General features: G+C 39.2%; 2 protein-coding genes across 6 annotated transcripts; one reads left to right on the top strand and one right to left on the bottom strand.

Annotated features, from left to right (window-relative positions):
* Positions 1-8,019: 8,019 nt before the first annotated feature.
* On the top strand, positions 8,020-10,494 carry LOC105050361 (probable indole-3-acetic acid-amido synthetase GH3.1). Its single transcript, XM_010930341.4, has 3 exons — positions 8,020-8,458; positions 8,565-9,466; positions 9,624-10,494. Exons 1-3 carry the CDS (start codon positions 8,130-8,132, stop codon positions 10,214-10,216), a joined length of 1,824 nt encoding a protein of 607 aa, XP_010928643.1. The 5' UTR covers positions 8,020-8,129; the 3' UTR covers positions 10,217-10,494.
* A 6,746-nt stretch (positions 10,495-17,240) lies between these two features.
* Positions 17,241-22,560, bottom strand: LOC105050428 (uncharacterized). 5 transcript variants are annotated; one of them, XR_012138854.1, is made up of 4 exons: positions 21,795-22,560; positions 20,940-21,123; positions 20,375-20,465; positions 18,507-18,616 (listed from the first exon to the last, which is right to left on the bottom strand). XR_012138854.1 is itself a non-coding variant. In XM_073252344.1 (3 exons), exons 1-2 carry the CDS (start codon positions 22,443-22,445, stop codon positions 20,962-20,964), a joined length of 813 nt encoding a protein of 270 aa, XP_073108445.1. In that variant the 5' UTR covers positions 22,446-22,560; the 3' UTR covers positions 18,644-20,465; positions 20,940-20,961. The 5 variants fall into 5 exon arrangements, 3 of the variants coding, with proteins under 3 accessions (XP_010928743.1, XP_073108445.1, XP_029122584.2); XR_012138856.1 differs by lacking the exon at positions 20,940-21,123 and having other exon boundaries at positions 18,513-18,616; positions 21,795-22,559; XM_073252344.1 differs by lacking the exon at positions 18,507-18,616 and having other exon boundaries at positions 18,644-20,465.
* Between the last annotated feature and the right edge of the window lie 2,707 nt (positions 22,561-25,267).

The raw sequence follows: 25,267 nt of genomic DNA, 5'->3' as shown, positions 1-25,267 counted from the left end.
GGGATGCATTGATGCCCTTAAGCTGAGGCTCAGAGAAAACACAGAGAAGTGCATTTATTTGTTTGAAACCCATAAAGATTCAACATTCTGATGTTACCGAAAGGGAAAAGAAAAGTAAATTGATAGCCGATCCCTCCATTGATCAATCTATAACTTTTAATTCCAGTTGATTTGGATTTTAACACCTGCCTAAGCTTTTGAAGGTTATTCACTTCTCGGTGCTTAGCAGCTGTGCACATTGATACCCACTGTACATACAATTACAAATAATTATGTATGCAGAGATATAAAGTACGTGCAGAGACCATATAACCGTATGCAAGAATAATATAATTATGTGTAATATAAGTAAACGTATGTGCAAATCTCACATAAGTGTATGCAAAAGTAAAAAAATTCAATGCTAACGGACAAAGAATCGAATGCTAAAATCTGGTCAAAGAAAGATCTCTGGATCAAGTTTCAAAAAAAATTAAATATACGTTACCTGGAAAAGCATGTTTTTAACTTCATCTATCCCTATGCAGTATGCGTATATTACTAGCAAATAGATTCTAAGCAGAGGGATCTAGATATAGGGAGTGAGTGGGGATGTCATTATTTAGTTGTGAGATGAGCAGTCAACAGATGGGATTGTGGGAGACAAGGGACACGGTCAGGGATTTGAGGAATGGGTCCCATGTTTAGGTAAGGTCAAGGAACGACTCCAAATGCCAACATGAAAGTCAATGGTCAACTCTTCTTCTATGTGACTTCCACCATACACATTCACACCTACAATCTTCCTGAGAAATTATACCTTAGACCTGATGTCCAAGCTCAGCAGTAGATTAGGCCATTTCATTTCTGCCATATAGATAAGGCTAGCCATCTTAGTATAAAAAAAAATAAAAACTCCAACCCCCTCTTTCTCTGTCTCTCTATCTCTCTATCCATCTAAGAATGGGCATTGAATCTCCTCTACTTCTTCTTTTATCTCTTTCTTTCTCTTCTTTCTCCATGGCCGATGATTGAGCTGCACCAACAATTGCGCTCTCATCATCGTCATTATTGGTGTCTCCATATCCATCGATACCTCTTTCTCCTTCTATTTCACCATCATTGAAGACGTGCCAAGATTGCCTTCTTCATTTTTATAAGCATCACTCTCTCCATCATTATCTTTTCTATTCTCACCCATATCCTTGCCAAGCTTAAGCTCTATATGGCCATTTTCACAACCATCATCAACAACGTAGCCGGTTGGATCCTCCATACCCTCACCATCGCTCTCTCTAATATGGAGTCTAAGCTCATCTACTTCTAAATCATCCTGTCCGATGCTTGGCCAAAAGGTTCCATTAACGCAAAGGAGGCTGTGCGCTCGATTAGGGTTCTATTTGTTCAAAGTTAGTGATCTGCGCTTGACCAAAAGCTCCTTTTCTTTTTTTTATTTTTAATCTTGTACTGAGATGCAAGTTGGTCCATGCTGAGATGGTGAGCTGGTGCATGCGGCGAGAATGAATTACCCGGTCCACATTCTCCTACAAATCTCCCTTAACATTCCCACTCCCGAGAGTGAGGGTGGTGACAGCAAGCATTAGGCTTCTTTTCCCGCATTGGTGCGCCCGTTTCCCACTTCCGCCCGCGAAGCAACGTTCGAGAGATTTTGAAATTACAGGAGCCGAATCGAGGCCGTTGGTTGCTCACGAGATGCGAGGAGACCGATCGGGGGCCTCCCGTGGCGCGAGCTACGAGGCCGGGCCCGTTCGAGCCGAACCTCGTCTGGACTCGCGGGTGCCTCCGTCGGGCGACCGGCCACGTGTCGAATCAGGACATCGCTTCCCGTGGGCCCCGAATCAACGTCGTGCTCGTGACGTCACGTCGTGGGTGGAACTTTCGGCGATCCTATTGCCGTCGCGGCGATTTATCTCCAGCAAAATGAGCGAGTCTCGACAGTAATCGCATAATATGCGGCGAGCTACCATTTGCACCTCCTTCCCTTATATAATTGTTGCCACCTGCTGGAATCTGGACCCAATTCTATTCACCATCAAGCTGGCGCAGGCTTCCCCGGAGTCCCTATTATTTATCATCTTGTCTGGTCCTTCGAACAGCTATGTCCTCAATAAGCTATGGGAGTAATAGATAAATGCACTCTCATATATTTCGATTTTGAGCAGAATTTTTTTTCAAACTATGATCCAACCATCTCATGATCTAGTTCTAATGTCTTTGGAAAACTTGCCTTTCTGCTCAAAGGTGAAGTTTAACATCTATCTGATGCGTCTCAACTTGTTTTTTTTTTTTTTTTGGACCATAATTCCATTCATTTGTCGATCATAATTCCATTGGAATCAAACATATCCTCGTACATTATGCACCTCAAATCACCAAAAGTCATGGATGAATTCTCAATTACTTAAAAAGGTCTGCTGAAAGTAAAGACTCTCATCTCTCTTGGGTACAAAAATTATCAGGCGAGTGCGTGCGTGGCAGTCCCAAATTAGACTCTTGCAACCGAGATGGGATTGCTGGCAGGATAGAAGTTTAAAATGGGGGGGGGGGACGGTGGACACTTGGCCATGTCCATCATAGGGAGCAAGAAGGTAGATAGGCTTGTCAGTCTTTTTGTCCCCTGATCTTAATAAGAGCGCTCCGAGTCAATCTCTGATTTGACACTTGCATTTTGTACTAGCCATGTGATGCCCGGTCACAATTACACGCATCAACTTTTAAGGCTCATGCATGCAATGTTAGGTTCCACTATTGCTTTGTTTTTTCTTGATTTAAAATGGAAAAGAAAGGTAAAATTTCTTGATTGGATCCACCGCCCCTTTTGTCAATGCATCTATCATACATGCACATGCGGCATTGGCCTAATATAATTGGAGACACCTGCCCTTATCAAGCCAACATGTTTCTATGCCTCAAGGGTGTAGCATTTGATGTTTCAAGTGATTTTGCCGGAACTTTTGTGACTAATAATTTTCTTATCATCCTTTATTTTGTTTTTTTGCTAAATTGGTTGCCCACAAGGAGATGAAGATGTATCCATTGCTAACCCACTTCAGCCCAAAAGTTTTAAAGGAATCTATATGGCTTTTTCATGAGACGAGAGAACATGGGGTGCCTATTATTGTCGCAGCAGTTCTTGGTGCAGGAGGTCTTTCCCCATAATTGTCTAGGTTTTAGTGAAATAACTTTTCTACTTCATGATGGACTTATCTTTTTCCAATTTTATAAAAATTATTCACTCCACTTACAGGTTTATGATTGCCCAATTGATTTAACAAAATCGATCCACAATAAAAATCAAAAGTTTGCGTATCTCCAACATGTCATATATTATTAGCTAACATTACATAATTTCACATATTAATTTATTATTCTTAAATGATTCTGAATAAAGAATCATTCGATTACTTTGACATGCAAAATAAGAACGGTAACTCATATGCTGAATTGCCAAGCAAAATCTCCATGGAAAATGGGTCTTTATGAATTAGGTGTCGGTATGTACAATGGCCGATTCAACAATTCATCTTCTTGCATGCTGAGATTGTTGCGGGTATCATGGCCATTGGTTTTTCATTTTTAAATGAAATATTTTATGAATACCACTAGAATGAGATAACATCCTTGCAAGAAGAGATTGACTATTCTCAAATAACATATGCTCCAACACTTTTTAAGAAATTAAATGACTAACTCTTATCATTTAATTAAATGGGTATAATGGAACTCGTGATGGTGTCGCACAGCTATCTTTCCTAGAGAGAGAGAAAGCTGTTATTATTACATGTCACAAGGCGAACTCTAACTATACAAATTGAAGCCATGGCTAAAATAACTAAGATTACAATAAGGTGTTCTTTGACATGATTTAGTGAGGGTGCATATTTTACTATCGCACAGGGGAGGCACTAGCAGCCAATATTCTTAGTACGGTACTAGCAAATATTGATATTTAAATGTTATTTATTTCATTGGCATTGCACAAAGTTCAAATAAGTAATGAATTTTGTTAGGGAAAAAAAAAATTTCATGCCAGCCATTGAATTAACCATATATGATATTTGCCATATAACACCTAATTTCCGAGCATTAATTAATACTTATATTACACACACACACACACACAATGTCAAGATTAAAATTAATAGCTAAACTTATATAATGCTACAATATAGGGCTACGACATCTACAAACCTCAAAAATAATCTTGAAGAACCATGGTCAATCCTAATTAATCACGTGTTAAGATGAATGTCCCATGCCACCCAGACTCTCGAGGGTTGCACATCAGGATGATATACGTCATTTTAGCATTTTCTCTTCATATGCCATCGAATTTTCAATTAAAAAAAAAAAGAAAATAGATTCGAACAAAAGCAACTGAGCAAATAAAACAACGCACATAGTTTTTTTCTCTCTTGGGATGGGAACGCACGCGCGTAGTTTTTGTCGAATGATGACCCCTCTACGAAAGTTCTTGCTGCATGAGGAGCACGTGGAACTAGAATTATTCACATATGTTCAGGTATAGGACACGATAAATTGAACTAAGGGATAAATCCATCAACATCAACCATCCAATAGGTTGATCAACATGCTCCACGAAAGTATGTCCATCAGATGGCATTAAAACACACCCAATTAACATCTCCTTTTCCGGTTACTATACTTTTGACAATATTGTTCGAGAAATTGGTCAAGAGTCCCAAGTGGTAACGGTGTTTTTTTTTTGGGGGGGTACATGAGTCACTACGATGTCTAATTCGGGGATTTTAGGTGGAAATTAGTTTGTTCACCGGGAAGGGGAACAGCTGCCAGTTCTTTGAGGAACACCCGCCGAACAAGCTCGCACGAACCTGGCGTATGTCTTGCATGTTTACCGGGTACTGCCGGTGGGGATCTGCTCCCCTTTCTCCTTGCTTTGGAGCTTGGGAACACCACCAGAGGCCAGGGATGTTTGGATTCCGGAGGTGTCCCTGTTTTCCTTGTACGGCAATCAGATCCCAAGTTTTTTTCTTTTAAAAAAAGAAAAAGAGCACACCAAGATAGCTATTTATAATAAGGCTTAAAAAAAAAAAGAAAAAAGAAAAAAAGATGGCCGACTTTGAAGTGCGAAAATGAATACGGGAAAGCATTATAGATCTAAAATTGTTTTCCCCCACTTTTGTTAGTGGCCAATGGGAGAGTAGCTACATTTTGGTCCAAATGTATCATTAATTATGCATATTTTACACCTCTCCTTGGAACCTGAAATAAGTAGATCAATATGTTCATGTTGCAACTACTGTGTATTCCGCTTCATTTAGCAACTTCTGCCATAGATGTTTGTTATAGCAATTTTGTATCACTATCCAAGTATAGAGGCTTATAAATTTATCAATAGGCAATTTTCCTTGTTTGCTTAGCTTTAGCCTATAGTATTCAGGTCCAATTCTTGCTAGTATAATCACAAAGTGCATGGTTTATATTGGATCAAATAAAAACTTTAGATAATTAAAATTTTAAAAAACAAATATTCTGGAGTTATCATACCCTTAGTCAAGAAACACAAACTGCACAGCAAAAATCTAAGATGGAAAAAACTAAGGAAATAAAAGTATGCTATTTTGCAGTATTTTCATGTCATAAAATACATGAAAATGCTTTAATAACTCAGTTTGTCATTCAAAAACTCATTCTTTAAATGGGCACAATGACATGTGCCACCAGTGGAGCAAAGTAAAAGGTGCACATGTAGTTAAGTGATCTATCCAAGTGTTTTTCTAAATTATCATACTGCTGCTTAAAATACAGGGAAATTAAAATTTTGTAGATTATTAATCAAGTACTATTTGTTCATAAGCATTTCATATATTATCAATTATAAATAATATTATCTTTTAAAGTAAATCATTGTTCATATAATTGCTCTTGTTTGTTGCTTAATACCATATTCCTAGCAACTCCTAATTTGCAACTCGATCTAGTTATCAATACTAGCAAAACATCTCTATATAATGAATGATGGATGTAAATGTGACTTTAAGGAGCATTAGGATAAGAGGGACTCTCTAATTTGGCCTCAAAGATGATTGCTCCTCATATTTTAAGGTCATGCTAATTGTATGACACGTTCCATCTCCAATTTATATATGAAGGATTATGGAGAGTTGCATTATCGTTAGATATAGTTTGAGCGGTGCCATATTATAGATGGGATGCTTGGCCATAAAAAGCAGACATTGAAATATGTTGCAGACAGAAATTTCGATTGTGTAATAACAACGTAGGTCATCGGTCTAGTTGCTGCTGAAAAGGCAACATCTAAGAGGCTATTTTAGATCACCAAGCATGTTTCTTATGTCAATAGCATGTCATGATGTTCTGTAAGCATCAGTTAATCTCTTTAATTTCTAAGCATTGAGAACTATCACATACAAGCCATGTTTCAGACCAAAGCCATTGGTCCTATACTTGTACCAATCTCCATGAGAAATATGTTGTTTAGTCATTGCAAGAGAATCAATTAAATCTTTGGCCTCTTAAATATATTCAAAGATTGAATGACTCTCCTATGTATGGTTTAATAGAAACTGCAAATGAAGAGTCTCAGCTCGAGTATTATTGAAGGTAGCAAATAATTGCTCTAAGATTATCTAAGCTTATCGTGCTAAATAAGTACCCATGAGATGACCAACCACACAATCGGCAACTGAGTACATGATCCAACCTATGGCAAGCTACTCTTATGATTAGGTACAATATTTTGGCTTGGGGTTAGCCATAGAGATGCCATCTTTCTTAATAGTGATGGTGGCTGGTGGATATTGATGGAAGCCATTAGCATAACTGAGCAGATCAAAGGTTCTCAAATATGGAATGAAACATATTTTTCATATAAGATAATTGGATCCTTCCAACCTAATGTCAACAGAAAGAAGACTAGAGGAAGAAGAGCTATTCTACTTAGAGAAAATGGGTGAAAGTATGGCCATGGAGATAGGGTGAACGTGGATTTGATGGCATCCATTCGAATTTTTTTTTGTATTCGAATGTATCCAGATATGATTAAAAATTTGAGCATCTGATTAATATCCGCATCATATCTATATTCATTAAAAAAAAAAATATAGATATAGATATGTATAGATAATTATCCAATCCATATTCGAATATTCAATTCTATTTATAATCCTATTTAATTTTACATAGCACTCATTAACTTAATTTTAACAAAAACATATACTCATCTTAATATATTATTAATTTGATTTATCATCACCTTAATAATATCTTTGATTTTGTAGTTATAAAGTTTAATTTTTCGACTTATATCCATACTTCTAGTCTTCGTATTTGTTTAAAATAAATATGATTATGAATTTTTGTATCCGACTAATATCTGTATTTGTATTCATCAAATAAAATAAATATAGATATAGATATATTGATATTTGATTCATATTCGATTTTGTTTCAGCTCTATATAAAGATTGACAAGAAAGTAACTAGAAGCAAAGAAAAGATGATTTCTAGAAAAAATACTAAACAATGGTCATAGAAGATAGGCTTAGAAAAAGGGATGGAAGGTAAATGGTAGATATGATCATTGGACATAAGCCAAAGGAGATCTGATATTATGAAGAAAAAAAATCTGAAATTGTGGAAAAATTCTCTTTCTCAATTTGTTTTGATAAAGAGGTTTATGTATTCTTATAGTATTTCTATACAACTACTTATAATGGTAATATATACAAAGATAAAAATATACAATAATAAATTTTATTAAAAAATAAGATTTAGTTATTTTTTGAATAGTTTGGCGGTCTTTTGAATATTTGGCTGCACGTTTCGAAAGGTTCCTCAGAGATTTAAACTAATAAGATGTAAACTAATAAGAATTATCAAAAATGACATCCCATTTTTACCGTAGGGGTGGAAGCATCAGTGGGACACAAACCGGCCATCGACACGCGCACTCCTTATTTCCTCTTATAAATATCCCTCGCCACCCCTCCTTGTACCCCCACACACACATGCCCCTCTCCTCCCCTTCCACCGTGCCCATTCTCCCATTCTTTCTCCAAATCCCTTTCCACTCTCTCAACATCTCCCCTCCCTCCAACTCTTGCTTCGTAACCACCACCATCACCATGCCAGAAGCTCCTAATCCCACTCAGTCCTGCGCTGCCACAGCAGTCCCCGTCGAGCACCAGAAAGTTCTCGACTACATCGAGGACGTGACCATTAATGCCGACCAGGTCCAGCGTCGCGTGCTCTCAGAGATCCTTGCCCAGAATGCGCCTGCCGAGTATCTGCACCGGCACGGGTTGTCCGGCCATGCCACCGCCGACCCCGGCGCCTTCAAGCGCCTCATCCCTGTCATCACCTATGACGATCTCCAGCCAGACATCCTCCGCATCGCCCATGGCGACACCTCGCCCATCCTCTCCGGCCGACCCATCTCTGAATTCCTCACCAGGTTTTTTAATCATCGCTTCCCCATTAGACCTTGCCACCAATATTAGTACACTAGCTGGTAATGCCACACTAACTTTGTCGCGCGGTCTACTATTTACCCGTTGTAGCTCCGGGACATCCGGCGGTGAGCGGAAGCTCATGCCGACGATCGACGACGAGCTCGACCGCCGGTCGCTTTTCTACAGCCTGATGACGCCGGTGATGAGCCAATTCGTGCCGGGCCTTGACAGAGGCAAGGCAATGTACCTCTACTTCGTGAAATCGGAGTCCCGGACCCCCGGCGGGCTCGTCGCCAGGCCGGTACTCACCAGCTATTACAAGAGCCGCCACTTCCTCGACCGGCCTTTCGACCCCTACAACATACTCACCAGCCCCAACGAGGCCATTCTGTGCCAGGACTCGTACCAAAGCATGTACGCCCAGCTGCTGTGCGGTCTGGTCCAGCGTGCCGAGGTTGTTCGGGTGGGCGCCATCTTTGCCTCCGGCTTCATTCGAGCCATCAAATTCTTAGAGAAGCACTGGCCTCGTCTGTGCCGCGACATCAGGACCGGCATCCTCGACCCCGAGATCACCGATGGGGCCGTGCGCGAGGCGATCGAGCGTGTGCTCCGGCCGGACCCCGGCCTCGCAGGCCAGATTGAGGCGGAGTGCAGCAAGCCCTCATGTGAGGGCATCATCCGCCGAATATGGCCGAATACCAGGTACATCGATGTCATCGTCACCGGCGCGATGGCACAATATATTCCCACCCTCGACTTCTACGGGGGCGGCCTCCCATTGGCGTGCACGATGTATGGGTCATCCGAATGCTATCTCGGTATTAACCTTAACCCGATGTGCAAGCCCAGCGAGGTTGCTTACACCTTGATCCCCACCATGGCCTACTTTGAGTTCATGCCGGTCCATCATGTCAGCAATGGCGCCAAGGACTACGATCAACGTGACTTGGTCGACCTCGTCGACGTGAAGCTCGGGCAGGAGTACGAACTCGTGGTCACCACCTACTCCGGTACAAAACGATGGATCAAAACTTTTATTTCAATAAACACGGTGTCTTGTAAAATTTTCACTCCTTAGCCTCCATCTACCTCAAAAAAGTAAACTTTTGTATCAACACCTAGTCGATTAGTACTAATGGCGATAATTTCGAACTTGTCACGGCCCAGGCTTGTATCGTTATAGAGTCGGCGACGTTCTTCGGGTTGCCGGATTCAAGAACAAGGCACCGCAGTTCAATTTTGTGAGGCGAAAGAATGTGGCTCTAAGTATTGATTCGGATAAGACGGACGAGGTGGAGCTCCATGCAGCGGTGAGGAATGCGGTGAGCCACTTGGAGCCATTTGGGGCGTCGCTGGTGGAGTACACAAGCTACGCCGACACGTCGAGCATCCCGGGCCACTACGTGCTGTTCTGGGAGCTGAAGGCGGGTGGGACGGCGGTGCCGCCGTCGGTATTCGAGGACTGCTGCCTGGCGGTGGAGGAGTCTCTGAACACCGTGTACCGGCAAGGACGGGTGTGCGACAAGTCGATCGGGCCGCTGGAGATCCGAGTGGTGGAGGAGGGGACGTTCGACAAGATGATGGACTACGCGTTGAGCCAAGGAGCGTCGATCAATCAGTACAAGGCGCCGCGATGCGTGCGCTCGGGGCCTGTGGTGGAGCTGCTCGACGGCCGAGTACAATCCCGGTTCTTTAGCCCCAAGTGCCCCAAATGGGTTCCAGGCCACAAGCAATGGAGCACGGATAATGGTGGGATCTAATATATATGGATCCTTCGACGGAAAAGAAAAGAAAGAGATGTTGGTCTTCAATCATACTAGTCACCACCTTTAGAGTTAGATGGATCTGCCCCCTTATCTCTCTCTCTCCCCCTTTTCCCTCCTAGCTGGTTTTCTCTTTGTTTTCCTTTTTGTATTAGGTGTTAATGAAGCTAGGAATTAATCATCCGTCTAGACTAGTGTACAAAATGTTCTTTTGAAGGAAGTTTTTATATCACTTTTCGTTTTTTAATCCTAATTTGGAGGAGTTTTTGGACTTATTTCTTTTTGGGTTACAATGTTTTTTTTTTTAATGTCTCACACTTCTAATTTATGCCAGGAATCCTGGACACCAAAGACTCATGGGCTGGTCTCAGAAGAGAACTCTGAGAGCTGCCGCACCGGACCTTCTATTTTCTGGCAAGCAGGAAACAATAATGTGCCCAACGCTTTGTAACGAAGTTTGGGCATAAGGTCTGACACATGGTCTTTATGAATTTTAGTTGGTGGACGGCTAACTTTCTCTGCTTGTTTTATGTTGGTACTCTTCTTCTGGCTTGGCTGGCATTAGTTCCGTGCTCGGAATCAACGACGTGTTCAAATCAATCTAGAAAAGAAAGTCTGGTAGCCCGATCTGAGTTGGCGATTAAAAATTAGGTACATTTAGAACACCCTTTTCTAAAACTTTTGTTAATGTTGTGGTTTATATGGCTGGCAGCATGGTTTTATCTCTTCTGCATACTGCCTTCCATATACAACGTTTTAGTTCCAGAAAGCTTTCATGTGGAGGAGCCATATTTCCAAGACGAAAACAACAGAGGAGAAAGGGCTAGAAGAGAAGGTCAAGAGGAGAAGGCAGTGGAAAACTAGAACAAGGCTATAATATTCTAGGATAATTAAAATTCTTCAGAACCGGTCAAATACTCAAGATCAAGATTCAGAATTCGACATCAACAAACTATAGTACTTACTATTCATACCCGCTAATTTTGATTATCAGTTTACAAACAGATTGGTGCTACTAATGCTATTATATATATTCAGAAATATCACGCGTCTCAACAAATAAACTTCAAGTAAATAGATGGGCCATGACTCCATCCTATGTACCAAAAGCTAACTGAAGCTTATGAGACGCAACAGAAAGATATCTTCAAGATGAGAAGGAAATTTGTTATGCATTTCCTGGCCACATGCCATCCTATCATGGCGTTCTTTGGCGCTTCATGATGCTAGGGAAACAGATTCCTGACAACAACCGCCTATGCCACATCTGGTGAGAGATATCGGACAAGTTTTGAGGAAACCGCTTCCTTACATTCCCCTGCTTAAAGAGGATTCCTGTTGGTGGCCTGACGCCCACGAAGGGTAGTCTTATCCAAACTCAAGTAATAAAACAAAAAAAGTTTGGATGGGTCTGCATGTGCTATTCGACCTCATTTGGGGCCCAACCAGGCAGTACCACCAAGGGCATGTGTTGCTGGTGGGTCAAATGAGGAAGCCCAATATCCCTTGTTTTTTTTATTTTTAGGGTATACAAGATCATGTATTTTGTTATCAATATACGTTTCAAAACCATATATAACCTTACGTTATATATTGAAAATTCTAAGTTCCTTAAGTACTGTACTTGGCTATTGTCATGGTTGCCACATTAGCCAAGTCGGTCAGTGTCTGAGTGATCCAGTCTTTAGGGTCCATAACGAAAAGCCACATTGATTGGCCAGAGTATTACCCATTTGCTCAGGTTAGGAACTCTTGTGACCATTCAAGGATTCAATAAGAAGCATGCGCCGGCATTAATGTAGAAATTCTCCTAGAAAATGTTGTGCTTTTGGAAAACCTGCATGTTAAGGAGATTTCGGCACGTTTATGTTAAGGAAAATCAGCTAGTGGATTGGATCGCTAACGAGAAGTTTACGTTCTCAAAAAGAAGGAAGAATATCGAGTGATTTGGAGATTGGAGTAGATGCCTTCCTACAATGGCTAAATAGTAGTCACTCAAGGTATAGGAAGAATTTCAGGTAGGATAGGAGTATTCCAACCTTCGGTAAATCATTGCTCACCAATCCTGTGCCAAGTCAAGGGGTAAGAATCCATTTAACCCACAATCATACATGTCACCTACAATTGGGGTTCCTCAGCTAATTCTCTTAATTTTAGGGAATAAATGTTATTGATTGGAGCCAGGATGGGGAGAAATTTTAGGATCTAGAAGCATGATAATGTTTCAGGATCAGTTTGAAGAGGCCATTGGGTTTGAGCTAAGTGGTCTAGCCAAGGTTTTGTATTCAGGTCTAGTAATGCAGACCTATAACTTTTTGTTTGTGCGAATTGGTCACGGGTAGGACATCAAGTGGCCGAGATACTCTTCCACATAAAATATGAAAAAAAATTCCCACACATCGATGGCCCTGGGCCATAGAGAGGGGCTGTGAATAGGACAAGAGACTTTCCGTGTATGTGGGGAGAGAGAGAAGGGGGAATAGTATCGGGTCAAAACGAGGAATACGGCAATCCACATGCAGCATGTCTGTCCTTGTGATCTTGCCGGCCATGCAGTCCTTTCTGATCCTTCTGTCCCCTTACCGTCTGGTTCTCTTTTAATATTATTATTATCGTACTATTTTTCTGTCTTTTGATCTTCGATATTTAATTGACTGTTTTATTCTCCTGCTCAAGGGAGTCAGCGGATACTTTTATTGAGAATTCTGAATTATTATAGGAGTAGTGTTTAACATCTTATATTAAACTATCAAAACGTATATGCTATGCGACCACTCTAATATATATTTACCAAAAAAAAAAAACACTCTACTATATGCTTATTCAATGGATGACATATACAAAATATATAAACACCCTTTATACTATTAAATTATTATAGTTAAATAAACCTCAGCATGAACAAGTTCGAATCTCTTGACTTCAAACTATATAAAATATACAAACGTCTAATGCATCCATAATGCCTTTGATATATTTTATTTTTTTGTCAATCCTATACTTCCAAAGATCTGGTATGATTTTAAGAAAATGAAAAAGAAAAAATCATCCATGCCGCCAACCTAACTGCTCAAACCTTTCAGTACCAAAAATCTCCAAGCACTTTTAAGTTCGCTGCCCAATTTTTTCAGGACTACAAAATGCAGCAACAAATTACTGGCTTTCATAAAATTAGGTTAGAGGAACCTAAAAATTAGAATAAATAAAATATAAACAAATACATCTCTCATCTCTTCATCATTCTCCCTCACGTTCTCAATCGTCCATTGTACCTCTTTGCTGGAGGTTAAATTTAAGCTACAACCAGAAAAACTTAAAAAAAAAAAAAAAAAAAAATGCTTTTGAGGAAAGAAGAGCTCAAAAAAAAAAAATTCTAAAACAACAACAAGAGAGAGACAGAGAGAGCGTGGGTGGGAAAGAGATTATTCTGTACCTCTTACCCGAGCTCAAGAGCTTTCTGAAAGGTAGTCTTGCGGGCCTAAGCCTGCTTGCGGTTCTCAATCCTCTTCTTATGAGCTTAGTATGGACCGTAACCCTTCTCTCTTTCTCCTTTATCATACAGGGAAGCATCTGCTCAATGTTGCTTCAAGGGATGGTACATGGCATCATTAAAATCCACATCAGTTACAAAATAGTTTACCTTACCTGATGACTTGGCCTCTACAAAATAAGAAAAAAAAAACTATGATTACTGTTTTAAAAGTTTTAATTCAATTTAATAAAATAGAGGAGCACCTTGGAGTTTTAAGGTTCATGAGGAGATTGTGAAACTTCAAGAAATACAGGGAAAAAGGTCCTGGATCATATGATAATTAAAACTGATGATGATCATAATACATAATTTTATATAATAAAAAGGAGGAAGATAACATTTGCATGCTTAGTTTAAACCATATTTGCAGTACCACAAGCTTAGTTTTTAATTCCAGAAACTCCTTTAGTCCGATTGTAAAGAATCCAAACTATATATCCATAGAAGAAGATCGATAGTCAAGGCACACAAAACCCTGATTCTTAATTAGTGTGGTTATACTCACTTTTCTCTAAATACGGTTATTTCTTAAAAGTTGATAACTTTCATTCGAGGATCTATATGCCTTGATCTTATTTTTTAATACGTAAAATTTGGTAGCTTGTATTTATTTTTAAAACTTTCCTTCTGGTCTTACCAAAAAGGAAAAACCCTTTCCTACTGGTATCTCGTTCTTTCAGTTTTTCTTTTTGTCCATTGAAGCATCAAGCAAGCTCCAAGTTAAGCTGTACCCAAAAAAAAAAAGAAGCAAGCTCCAACTTTAGAGTGGGGACCCTTGGTCTAAGGGTGTCCTACCCTACAATGACCTCAAAGCGTGGGTTCAGGAAACCGGCGGCCTACAAGGGCCGGGCGGTCGCCAGCGATCACGTGAGACGTCCGTCGGGTTGTCGCGGCCCTGTTGACCACCCGCCGCGACACGTGCGGTGGCGTGAGATCGCGATCGGACCACGTGGGGACCGCCTCGAACGTGGGAAACATCCCCTATGCCGCCCCCGTTGTCGAGGGCCCCATACGTGCGGGGAGGGAACATGCTTGGTGTCGCGCCACACCATACCCTGGTCCCTGGGTAGCTGGCCCGGGGGTGGTTGGTGGCCATGCTTTGGATGTATCCCTTTCGTTCAAATGCTTCGCTCGTGTAAGGCGTCCACTGCAGGGCACACGTGTGACAGACTGCCAGTTCCATATTTTATTCTCCTTCAGAAAAGGTTATTTGAAAAAAGGTTTGTTCGAGTTGTTTTGAAAACCTATTAAGAAGGGTGGCAATTTTCTGTCGAAAGATTCTATTGAGTGGAGAAAAAGGAAAGAAAAATTTTAGTATTGGCAAATCAAAAAGGACCTTTAAAAAAAAAAAAAAGAAAGAAAGAAAAATCCTAACAACAGCTATGTCATTTTTATATCTATCATCTTTTTAAGAGAGATTAATGGTGACTGACTGGCAGATGGAGCAATCACTGCAAAGAAGGGTAAAATTTGGATAGAAAATTGTACATATGAGCTAACTGAGCTGTGCCACCGAGATGTTTGTAATTCTATAAAAACGAAGAAGGAAAATAAGCAGAAATCTTTGTCCAAATATTAATTTGGATTAGGTCCAAGTGTCCAATTTTAGAAAGTCACTCCTAAGTCAATTTCGGACATCGATATCATCTTAAATATTTGGCCAAAACAGCTTCTAACTCTGGCGGATGATTATAAAGCCAAGATATCGGTTAATGCAAAATTGATGCCAATCAAGAATATTAATGTTACCATCCCAACCCACCTATAGCCAAAACTTGCTTCAAGGCAGAATAATCATCACGGAATATTTCTTAGATGACCTGAGAACATTTAGTATCTCCACCACATACCATTTGGCTAACCGGTCTTGGATCCACAATTTGGCACTCCTCTTCCCAGCGCTTGCGTGAACTGGGTTCATATCAATTTATAATTTTTTGGTTCCATAATTCCATTCTAATTTTGTTTTGCTGGGGACGTGGTAGGTTGATTACCTATAGTGCCGACATTTGACCATCCTGGAGAAGAGCTTATTTCGTCATTCTCCTGTGTTTGGTTTGTTAGGTTTACGATTGAAGACAAGCACCAAATAGCAATGCTAGTTGTTAGTAAGTCGTCCTTGCTAACTGTTGGATTCTGTGCTACAGAAGGTTGCACAATATGAATGGTGCCAAGCTTATTATTTTTTAAAAAAATAAGTACTTTTATTTTTTGACTGAAAATAACTACTTCTAGATTGGAGGTGTTAGGATGAAAGGTGAATTAGCTTAACACCTCCAATCTTTTTTTTTTTTTTTTTGAGGAAAAAATTTAAATCCCATTCTTGACAATTTAAAATTTTTCCTCAAAAAAATAGATAGGAGGTGTTAGGCTAATTCACCATTCAAAATCCAAACCACAGTATCCAGTATCCAAGGAAGTTCAGGGTTCCGCATTAGATTGTCAACCTTCCATATGAAATTTGCCCAGTATACTCTTAAAGATGTTAACAAACATAAACTATTCCTTGGTACTATTCCCACCTTGTACCCAAACGTGCTTTATGATGTTTCTAGGTAATGGGTAGCCAAAAATGTGATGTAGTTCCAAAAAATTGTAGTTGTTCAGAGTTGCTTGTGACAATTTGTCCTTATATGAATACCAAATGAGAAGAAGTTTGGACCATATTACAACAAAATCGGGCTTCTACAGCAAATCTTCACGTTAAAGTTCAAGATGTTGATAAATGTTACTCTTCAAAAGTTTCTTTTGTACTCTCTGAGTGCGTTACTTGACTCCAAGGCCCATGACAGAACCTGAGAAAGTAACCACGGTCTTGCCGGAACATCTTTAATCACACGCGCAAAGCAACAAAAACGCCGCATCTAGAAAATCACGCACTGAGGGAAAAAACCAAAGAAAAAAGAGTGGCTCAATCGCAGACCATAACATCATCTTTCTAATGTTTCAAGGATATTTCAAATCTCTGCTAAAACCGAAATGTTGCTTATAGAAGAAATTGTTAAAGTTTGGGAGTATGGACTTGAAGATTCTATCTGCATGTAATGATATTGCATGCTTCAGATATCTTTTATAACTCTTCTTTCGTTATATCTTATTTCATCAGCTCAATGAAGTGTTGATGGGCAACTTTGGCCTTTCTCTAGGAAAAGAGAAAAAAGAGAAAGGAGCATATAGCAGCATATATGTGCACTGCATTCTGATGCTTCTCTCCTTCTTAGCATGATATCTCATAGCCTGAGGATAATTTGAATTCATTTTACCGATTTAGAATTCTACTAACTTATTGTCCTCCATTTCAAAGGAAGGGAAAAAAGGGAAATAGCACAGACAGTTCAAATCCACACTTCATAGCAGATAAATAGCCAGAGCAATCATCATGTAATCTAATACAATTATGACCCCATTTAACAAGCAATTGCAAAAACGGCAAGCTCAGCAAACCAGGAGGGTCCTCATTCCAAAGGTAGCTAGAAGCAGTTCAACCAATTCAGAATTCCTCATGGTTTCTTTCCAATCCTCATAACTCAAAAAGTTTACAGACAACATTGATATACTTCATTCTTGCTGAAAGCCACCTACATAATATTAAATTCGCCTGACAATGTTTCAATTTAATCCAACTATTATCGGTAGCCCAATTTACCAAATTAATGAATTTCAGAAGAAAAAATTCTTGAAAACTGATTGTTCTTTGTACAGCTGTTGACTAGTAGATGAACGAGGTCTTGTCAGTTAAGCAAAAAAGCAGCACTCCTGATAATGTTGCAGTGAACAGAGTCATGACCCTCATCTCCAGGCCATGTTGAAGGCTTGGCCAGCAAAATGGATCTCTTAGATAATTTGTCGTAAATGTTGCTTGCCAATTTGTTATGATGATCAAACTCTAAACTTCCACAATGAACATGAGCTGATTAAGAAATCCCCAAATTTGTTACCTCTGTTTTAGAATAATTGAAACAACAGGATCTTACAATAATTAGAGAGGTTTAGCCATGTTAGGTCTTGATATTCCATGTATGCTTATGGTCCCACTTCTTGTAGTAAAATGTGTTCAACTGGCCAAATTTAGCTTCTGTTATAATGTGCTAATCACAATTAACAAGATTTATTTCAGTAAAATTTGCTTAACAGAGGATGTTCATTTAACAATTTCTATTCAGAGTCATGTTTTCCAGCATAGGGAGGATCACTGGAACCTACAATTACAATGTCCACCACATCTGATTTCATTGTCCCTCTTCAAAGCCCTTCCTTGCACAGGATTACTCAGTTCTAACAAGTCTTTCTCTTGCTTCCGCTGAACATCAGAAACCATAAGAAAAAGGTTTTACTGCTACTTCCATCATACATATCTTTTTTTTTTTTTTCAGCATGATATTCCTGGAGAACAAAGGTTTCTCCCCCTCTATTCTGCCATTTGACGTTGGAGTCAATAGTCTAACCAGCTCCATTTTGCTAGCAAAAAGTTCAAAGATCTCCACCAAAGTCCTCATTAATGGCCCAGTCTCTGGCTATCTCAGAAATGATAATCACCGCCTTTCCTATTTTGATAAGTATGAAGCCTTACACCTAAATTACCATATCACTTATGTGCTGAAATATTCTTAAACATAACCAGTCTCAATGCTGTTAGAGGTGCTGGCATGCAGTAGGCAAGTACTCTCTACATTTCATCCACCTAGTTTAAATTCTATTTACAGATATATATAGCATTGATTTCAGGATTGTAATCATCACCTTTGCCTCATCTCCATCAGCAGCCTCACAAAATTTGCTGTGTAAAAGCCATCATTCATATTCAGCTTCTGTCCTCCAAATTCCATTATAGCTTTTACCCATTGTCTCTCATCAAACAGGGCCACCTCCACAACCAAAAAAAAAAAAAAGGCATGGAGGAGTTTCTGCTAGAGATCAGTTTGTTTTCGATAGATGAAAAACAAGTAATTATAGAAAGAAACAAACATCACTGATAACAGATTCATATCACTTAAAGTCTACTATCAGCCGCCTGGCTATTTCAAGGCCTTGCAGTGCATCGAAGATTATAATAAATCTACAACAATGTTCCATTATCGATATCAAAAAACTGCCACTTAAACCACATAACTGTATTCCTACATGACTTCAACCTTGTTTCATTAAACACCAACATCAATCCTCATCTGATTAATATATTTCTTAGCTTTCAAGCACTTTTTATATCATCCAAGCCAAGGATCAAAACAAAATCAACTTGTAAATAGGCATGATGACTCGAGGAAAAGTACTCGGCCCTAAAACAAATGACGCTAGCCACCATTACCAATCCTATATCAATCCTACTCAGAATGAACATAGGATTGTGAAAACTAAACAAGAGCTCTGGAATGGTTGCTTGATGCAAGAAGTGTTCTCAAAATTTATGGATATGGTTTTCATTTAGATTATGCACTGACAATCTTCTAAACAGAAATGCATAGGATCAGTTGGATCTACAAAGTACCAAGACGGTATGTAGGACTGGAAGCAGGCTTTACTATGACTAAGCAAGGGTTTAGCTTGAGGATTGATCCAAGAAGATATAGGAGTTGTCATTGTGGGCTTGTATGGCGGCTAAGGACTTACAGTCAGAAAAAGAAATGCTCAAGGAGTTAAAGCAAAGGGTGACAGAAGGTGGTTGACTGGCTTTACAAAGAATGGAAACAGATGACCACACAGTTTAATATCCATATGTCAGCTTCATATATTTGTGTACAAAACATCAGCAGGAGAAGAAAAGAAAACAAACAGTGGTTTGTTATCACACCAAATTAGAGATGATAGAGTGGAAAGCAATATGATGCTTTGATAGTTTTATGCCAGTCAAACTAGCCTACAATGTTTGTCCTCCTCTTGGTAATTAACAACTTCTGTTTAAGTCTCATAAACTGTAAATGATGTAACCAGAACCAATAAACTTCATCTCAAATATGTTTAAGTCTCATAAACTGTAAATGATGTAACCAAAACCAATAAACTTTATTAGAAACATTCAAACTTCCTCCTCTATTTATCCATCCTAAGGGGTTACGCCCCTGAACTTCCAAGTCAGAAAACTCATCTAAATTCAAATGACTTAGGGCCCGTTTTCTACTGTTGTTTTCATGTTTTTGTTTTCCTATAAATTAGTGAAAGACCACATGGAGATTGATGTTGTAGCCAGCATTTGCATGGGTTTATTTCATTACCAGTTTTATTTTCACCTTTTTTGGAAATGGCAAATCTTTGCTGCCATTTCCAAAAAAGGTAAAATATTGAGAGCAAATCTTTGCTCTTGATACATTACAAGCAATTTCAAGAACAAAAAGGTTTTGCAGTACATGTTTTTTCAGTTTAATTAATTTTCTACTTGGACTTTGAAAAAGAAAAACAGAAAACAAAACTAATATCGAACAAGTCTTTGAGAGTCTGATTAACATGAAGAAACTAAAAAATTTGATCCCATCAACATGTCATCCTATGACCCATCAAACTCAGAACATTTAGATACAACGCCCAGCTTAAGCTTAATCTTCTTAGTATTAAATTGTTGAATTAGGAACTTTAAGAAACCGAGGAGCCTGCTACTAAAATATAAGACACTTGGTAGATTGGAAGCCTACCTGACTAATTATGCAACCTAAGATCATGCAATCAGAGAATGCCTCGCAGGGTTCCTTGAGACTTGGAATTTCCAAATTAAACTGCACAAAGCTGGGGAAGAGCAGAATGAAAATAGAAGCTGGAGCAGATGAGTCAATACTGATAGAAAGTGGAAGAGATTCATAAGAATTTTATTATAGGTAGATAGAGAATGATAAAGGCAATAAAATACATACATTCCTTCTTAATGTTTTTGACAAAGTTTCTATATGTCTCCTCAAGTTTTTTGTTTCTAGAGATTAGGTTATTGAACATCAGCAAAAAAGAATGCTTTTCCTTTACAAATCAATAATACATTGCTAATTGCTTAGTACTAGTGTTATATTAGCTATAAGGATCTTTCTCTAAAGTGATATAGGAAATTCCAAGACATGCAAATTTGTCACCAGATAGGAATCAGCTGACAAACCAGCATTTTAAATTTTGCTATGCAAAATAAGAGAGGAAAAGCCAAACAACAAAATGTCAGATTTAATTTATTGTTCTTTAGGTCACATTAAAGATGTTATAAAGGCTGCAGACTACCTGGCAATTTCAGCTACAACCCTCACCACACCCAGAATTTGGCTCCATGACTTCCACTCCTACACTTATTCAATTTGCAAATGCTGATGCTGTTGGGATTCGTTTTCTTAGGTTGTAACTGGGGGGCCACCCCCCACCCCCAAAATGGTTTTCTCATCAATGGAAGTAAAAGATCTGAAGTAACCTGGATTAATTAACATTGATCAGATTTGGGACATCTAAGAGCATCATTTTCATGGTGGGGGGAAAAAATGGAGGAGGTCACTAACCATACATGTACTAAATCAATACGTATTTATTTTCTTTCAGAATGAGTAACCTATTGCTGCAATACATCTGTCACCAACCAAGCTTACAATAACTAACTTGGATTTAAAGAATTTAAACAGAGAACCCTGCATTGCATCCTTATCCTTCAAAAGGTTCCTGACAATGTAAAAATTCAGCTCAAATGGAGATTTTGGAACGATAAACTACCTCAGAAGAATATGTCAAAGATGAACCTACATCAACTATATATAATTCTTTCTCTCTGTTTGCATGAAAAAGGTTCTTTTCCACTTCAACCTGAGAAATCAACCTCCGCCCTTCCCAAGAATTCTAAATGTAGGCATTTGATTCGATGGCATACAACAGAATTAAGCAGGTAACTATCAGAATTAAAATCAACAATTCAATTAAATCTATAACGAAAGAAATAAATCAATGAGAATTATACAAATACAAACACATCATCTACAAAAAATAATAATGATGATGATGATAAAGAGATTTCAGATATCAAGACGGGGGTTTTCCGTTGTTTTTCATTATAATAAGAGTCATTTCAGATCCAATGAAGGTGACATTCCTAACCTCCAAGAGACTCGACCTCCGGAACAAAGCCCTAATTTCGTCCACTTCCTTTGGGGAGCAGCGATCCACGGCGAGGACGGTGGCGCCGCCCCGGCGGACGGTGCGCTCGAGCTCAGTGACGAAACGGGTCGGGAAGAGCGCCCCGGCGAGGCCGGCGCTGAAGCCGAGATCGAAGACGCTATCGAAGAAAGGGAGATTGTGGGGGTCGGATCGGCTGACGAGCGGAGGGAAGTCGACGAGATCGACGGCGGTTACGTCGGCAACGCCGGACTCATGGAGGGCGGCGACCTCGTGGCCGGCGCCGGCGGAGACGCAGAGGACGTGGGAGGCGTTGGAGAGGAGGCCGAGGGGGTGGAGAGGGCGGAAGAGGTCAGCGAAGGCGTCGACGCGGCTGCGCCAGGCGCGGGAAGAGCGGAGCTTGGCGAAACGCTTCTCGGGGGTGATGTGGTCGCGGGCGGCGGCGTCGCAGGATGTCTTGGGGAAGGGAGAGAGTGTTAGGGTGAGGGTCTGGTGGTGGTGACGGTAGGCGGCGTCGCCGGCGGGGGCACAGGAGAGGGAGTTGTGGTAGTAGATGTGGAGGAGGGAGACGGTGGCAATGGTGGCGAAGGCCAGCGACACGCGGTTCAGCAGTCGCTGGACACTTCTATCCATCTGGGGAAGATACAACAACGTACCCGAAATTGGATGCCAAGAAGGAGAGAGCAACTATTCCTCTTCTTCTTCTTTTGCGATCGAAATCTAAGAATCACTTGATTTTGCAACCGGCAAGTCTAGTGTTAGCGTTGGTATGTACGCATATTAAAAATATAAATATAATATATATAAATTTTAAGATAAATTAGAAAAAAATTATTTATTTAAATTTAAATTTTTTAAAAAAATTATCTATATAAATTTTAAATAAAAATAGCTTCCTATTTGAAATGTAACTTAAAAGTATTTACCAAATGAGGATGAAATAATCTAATTATCTTTGTAGATATAAAACAACACTACACTACTATAAAATAATATTATACTATTATAAAGCAACGCTGCATTGTTGTAAAATAATACTATAATAAAAGAATACTATACTATGATAATATAATACTACCTTATTATAAAGCAATATAACACTAATATAATACAATAAAATAATATTATATTATTATAAAAGAATACTATACTAATATAATGTAAAACTACCTTATTGTAAATGAAATACTATATTAATATAATACAATAAAGCAATACTGTATTATTATAAAGTAATACTACACTAATATAATATAATACTACTTTATTATAAAAGAATATTATACTATGATAATACAATACTACAGTATTTTAAAGGGTATAAAGATATAAAGGTCATTTCAGCTAAAATGGTAGTTGTTTTTAACTTATGTTTCAAATGGGTAGCTATTTTTATTTGAAACTCAAATGGATAGCTATTTTTAAGTTGAAAATATAGATGAAGATTTATCTCTAATTTTCTATAAATAATATATATAATATACATAAAAATAAAATATTATAAATATTTATTAATATAATTAATTTAATAGAATAAATTATGCTAATTAGTCATATATTTTTATTAGAAAAGTATCTAACAGGAAAATAGAATTCTATTAATTCTATGGAACCTAAAGAAATGATGGGAAGGGATAAAAAGAAATGAGAAAAAAAGAAAATAGAGATGAAGCAAAGAATAAAGCATAAAAAAAAAATGAATAGAACAAATAAGTGGAAGATAAAAGAGCCTGGATTCTAAATGAAAAAATTCAATCTTGAAAGGGATCTCTATGATTCCCAAAAAATGAGAGGCAAAACTATTATGTATCCAACTTTGAACTTGTATTAGTTTTTCTTTATAAATAATTTTGCTACTTAATATGATCATATTTGGGAGTTTTTGAGTTCATCTATTTAATGGTTCGAAATATAACAACATGACAAAGAAAAAAAAAGGATATCCATACGCGCTTCCATAGATCTTATATATTTATTAAAAAATATATATATAGCCATATTTTTCCACGACCATGCACATATCATGTCATTGCTCTCAAGAATACTTAGAAAATATCATATACATAAAATATAAGCATAAGATTACTCCCATTTCATTCTCTAATCCTTCACAAGGTTCACAATATTTTTTTTCCCCATAATGCAAAACAAAAGAATTGTTACAAAAAATTGATAAGGAAAAAGCTTCAAAAAAAAAAAAAATACAGCATTTAGAAAAAACACACCCTGGCCGGGATGGATTCTTCCCTACACATAACTTTTTAACTTTCCAAAAAATAATTATATATTTGAATGAATAATTTTCAAGTAGACAAAGTTGATGAACCACATTAATTTGTTGACCTTCAAAGTTTTGAAGCCTAAAGATATCTACAATAACCAGTTATAAAGCAGGTGTAAGTGCACACAAAATCCTAAAAATTTTGGACTTTAAAGAATTTAACTACAGTTTAATTTCTTAAAATATCTAATAATAATTATTTCATAATTAATTTTTTCTAATATATCATCTCTCATTTTTTTATCATAAGTATCTCTCTTCCTGTTTTATTGAAAAATCTTAGTCTATATTTTATTTCTCTTATTAAATAGGACTTTTTTCATACATATTGATTCCAAAGTAAGTGTTGGATATAAAATACCCCCAGACGAAGTCCTCAACAGAATCAACGACTCCGCCCACGATGCCGACCTCAAAGGGAGACTCCGCCCGGACTCCTACGGGAGCCGGGCTTCGTCCTCGACTCCAACGGCTGCAGACAGACTTCGTCCGGACTCCTACGGGAGCCGGACTCCGCCGACAACTTCGACCTCAAGTAGACTCCGCTCGGACTCCAACGGGAGCCGGGCTCCGTCCTCAACGTTAACTGCTGGTAAGCCCCATCCGGACTCCTACGGGAGCCGGACTTCGCCTTTAACTTTTGTTGGGTATAAAATACCCCCAGCCGAAGTCCTCAACAGAATCAACGACTCCGCCCACGATGCCGACCTCAAAGGGAGACTCCGCCCGGACTCCTACGGGAGCCGGGCTTCGTCCTCGACTCCAACGGCTGCAGACAGACTTCGTCCGGACTCCTACGGGAGCCGGACTCCGTCGACAACTTCGACCTCAAGTAGACTCCGCCCGGACTCCTACGGGAGCCGGGCTCCGTCCTCAACGTCAACTGCTGGTAAGCCCCGTCCGGACTCCTACGGGAGCCGGACTTCGCCTTTAACTTTAATTGCAGGAAAGCTCCGCCCGGGCTCCTACGGGAGCCGAGCTTCGTCCTCGGCTCCAACGGCGGCAGACAGACTTCGTCCGGACTCCTACGGGAGCCGGACTCCGTCGACAACTTCGACCTCAAGTAGACTCCGCCCGGACTCCTACGGGAGCCGGGCTCCGTCCTCAACGTCAACTGCTGGTAAGCCCCGTCCGGACTCCTACGGGAGCCGGACTTCGCCTTTAACTTTAATTG

Source organism: Elaeis guineensis, chromosome 2 (genome assembly GCF_000442705.2).
Source record: "Elaeis guineensis isolate ETL-2024a chromosome 2, EG11, whole genome shotgun sequence".
Lineage (NCBI taxonomy): Eukaryota > Viridiplantae > Streptophyta > Magnoliopsida > Arecales > Arecaceae > Elaeis > Elaeis guineensis.
The sequence above is the reverse complement of the archived record's forward strand: the minus strand, read 5'-3'. Positions and strand labels throughout refer to the sequence as shown.

Excerpts from the sequence above, each read along its gene's own strand:
- LOC105050361 (XM_010930341.4), top strand. The coding sequence starts at position 8,130 with ATGCCAGAAGCTCCTAATCCCACTCAGTCCTGCGCTGCCACAGCAGTC. Across the intron at positions 8,459-8,564 it reads ATCTCTGAATTCCTCACCAG|CTCCGGGACATCCGGCGGTG; the intron begins GTTTTTTAATCA and ends TACCCGTTGTAG. Across the intron at positions 9,467-9,623 it reads CGTGGTCACCACCTACTCCG|GCTTGTATCGTTATAGAGTC; the intron begins GTACAAAACGAT and ends GTCACGGCCCAG.
- LOC105050428 (XM_073252344.1), bottom strand. The coding sequence starts at position 22,445 with ATGGATAGAAGTGTCCAGCGACTGCTGAACCGCGTGTCGCTGGCCTTC. Across the intron at positions 21,124-21,794 it reads GGAGGTCGAGTCTCTTGGAG|GTTACTTCAGATCTTTTACT; the intron begins GTTAGGAATGTC and ends TAATTAATCCAG.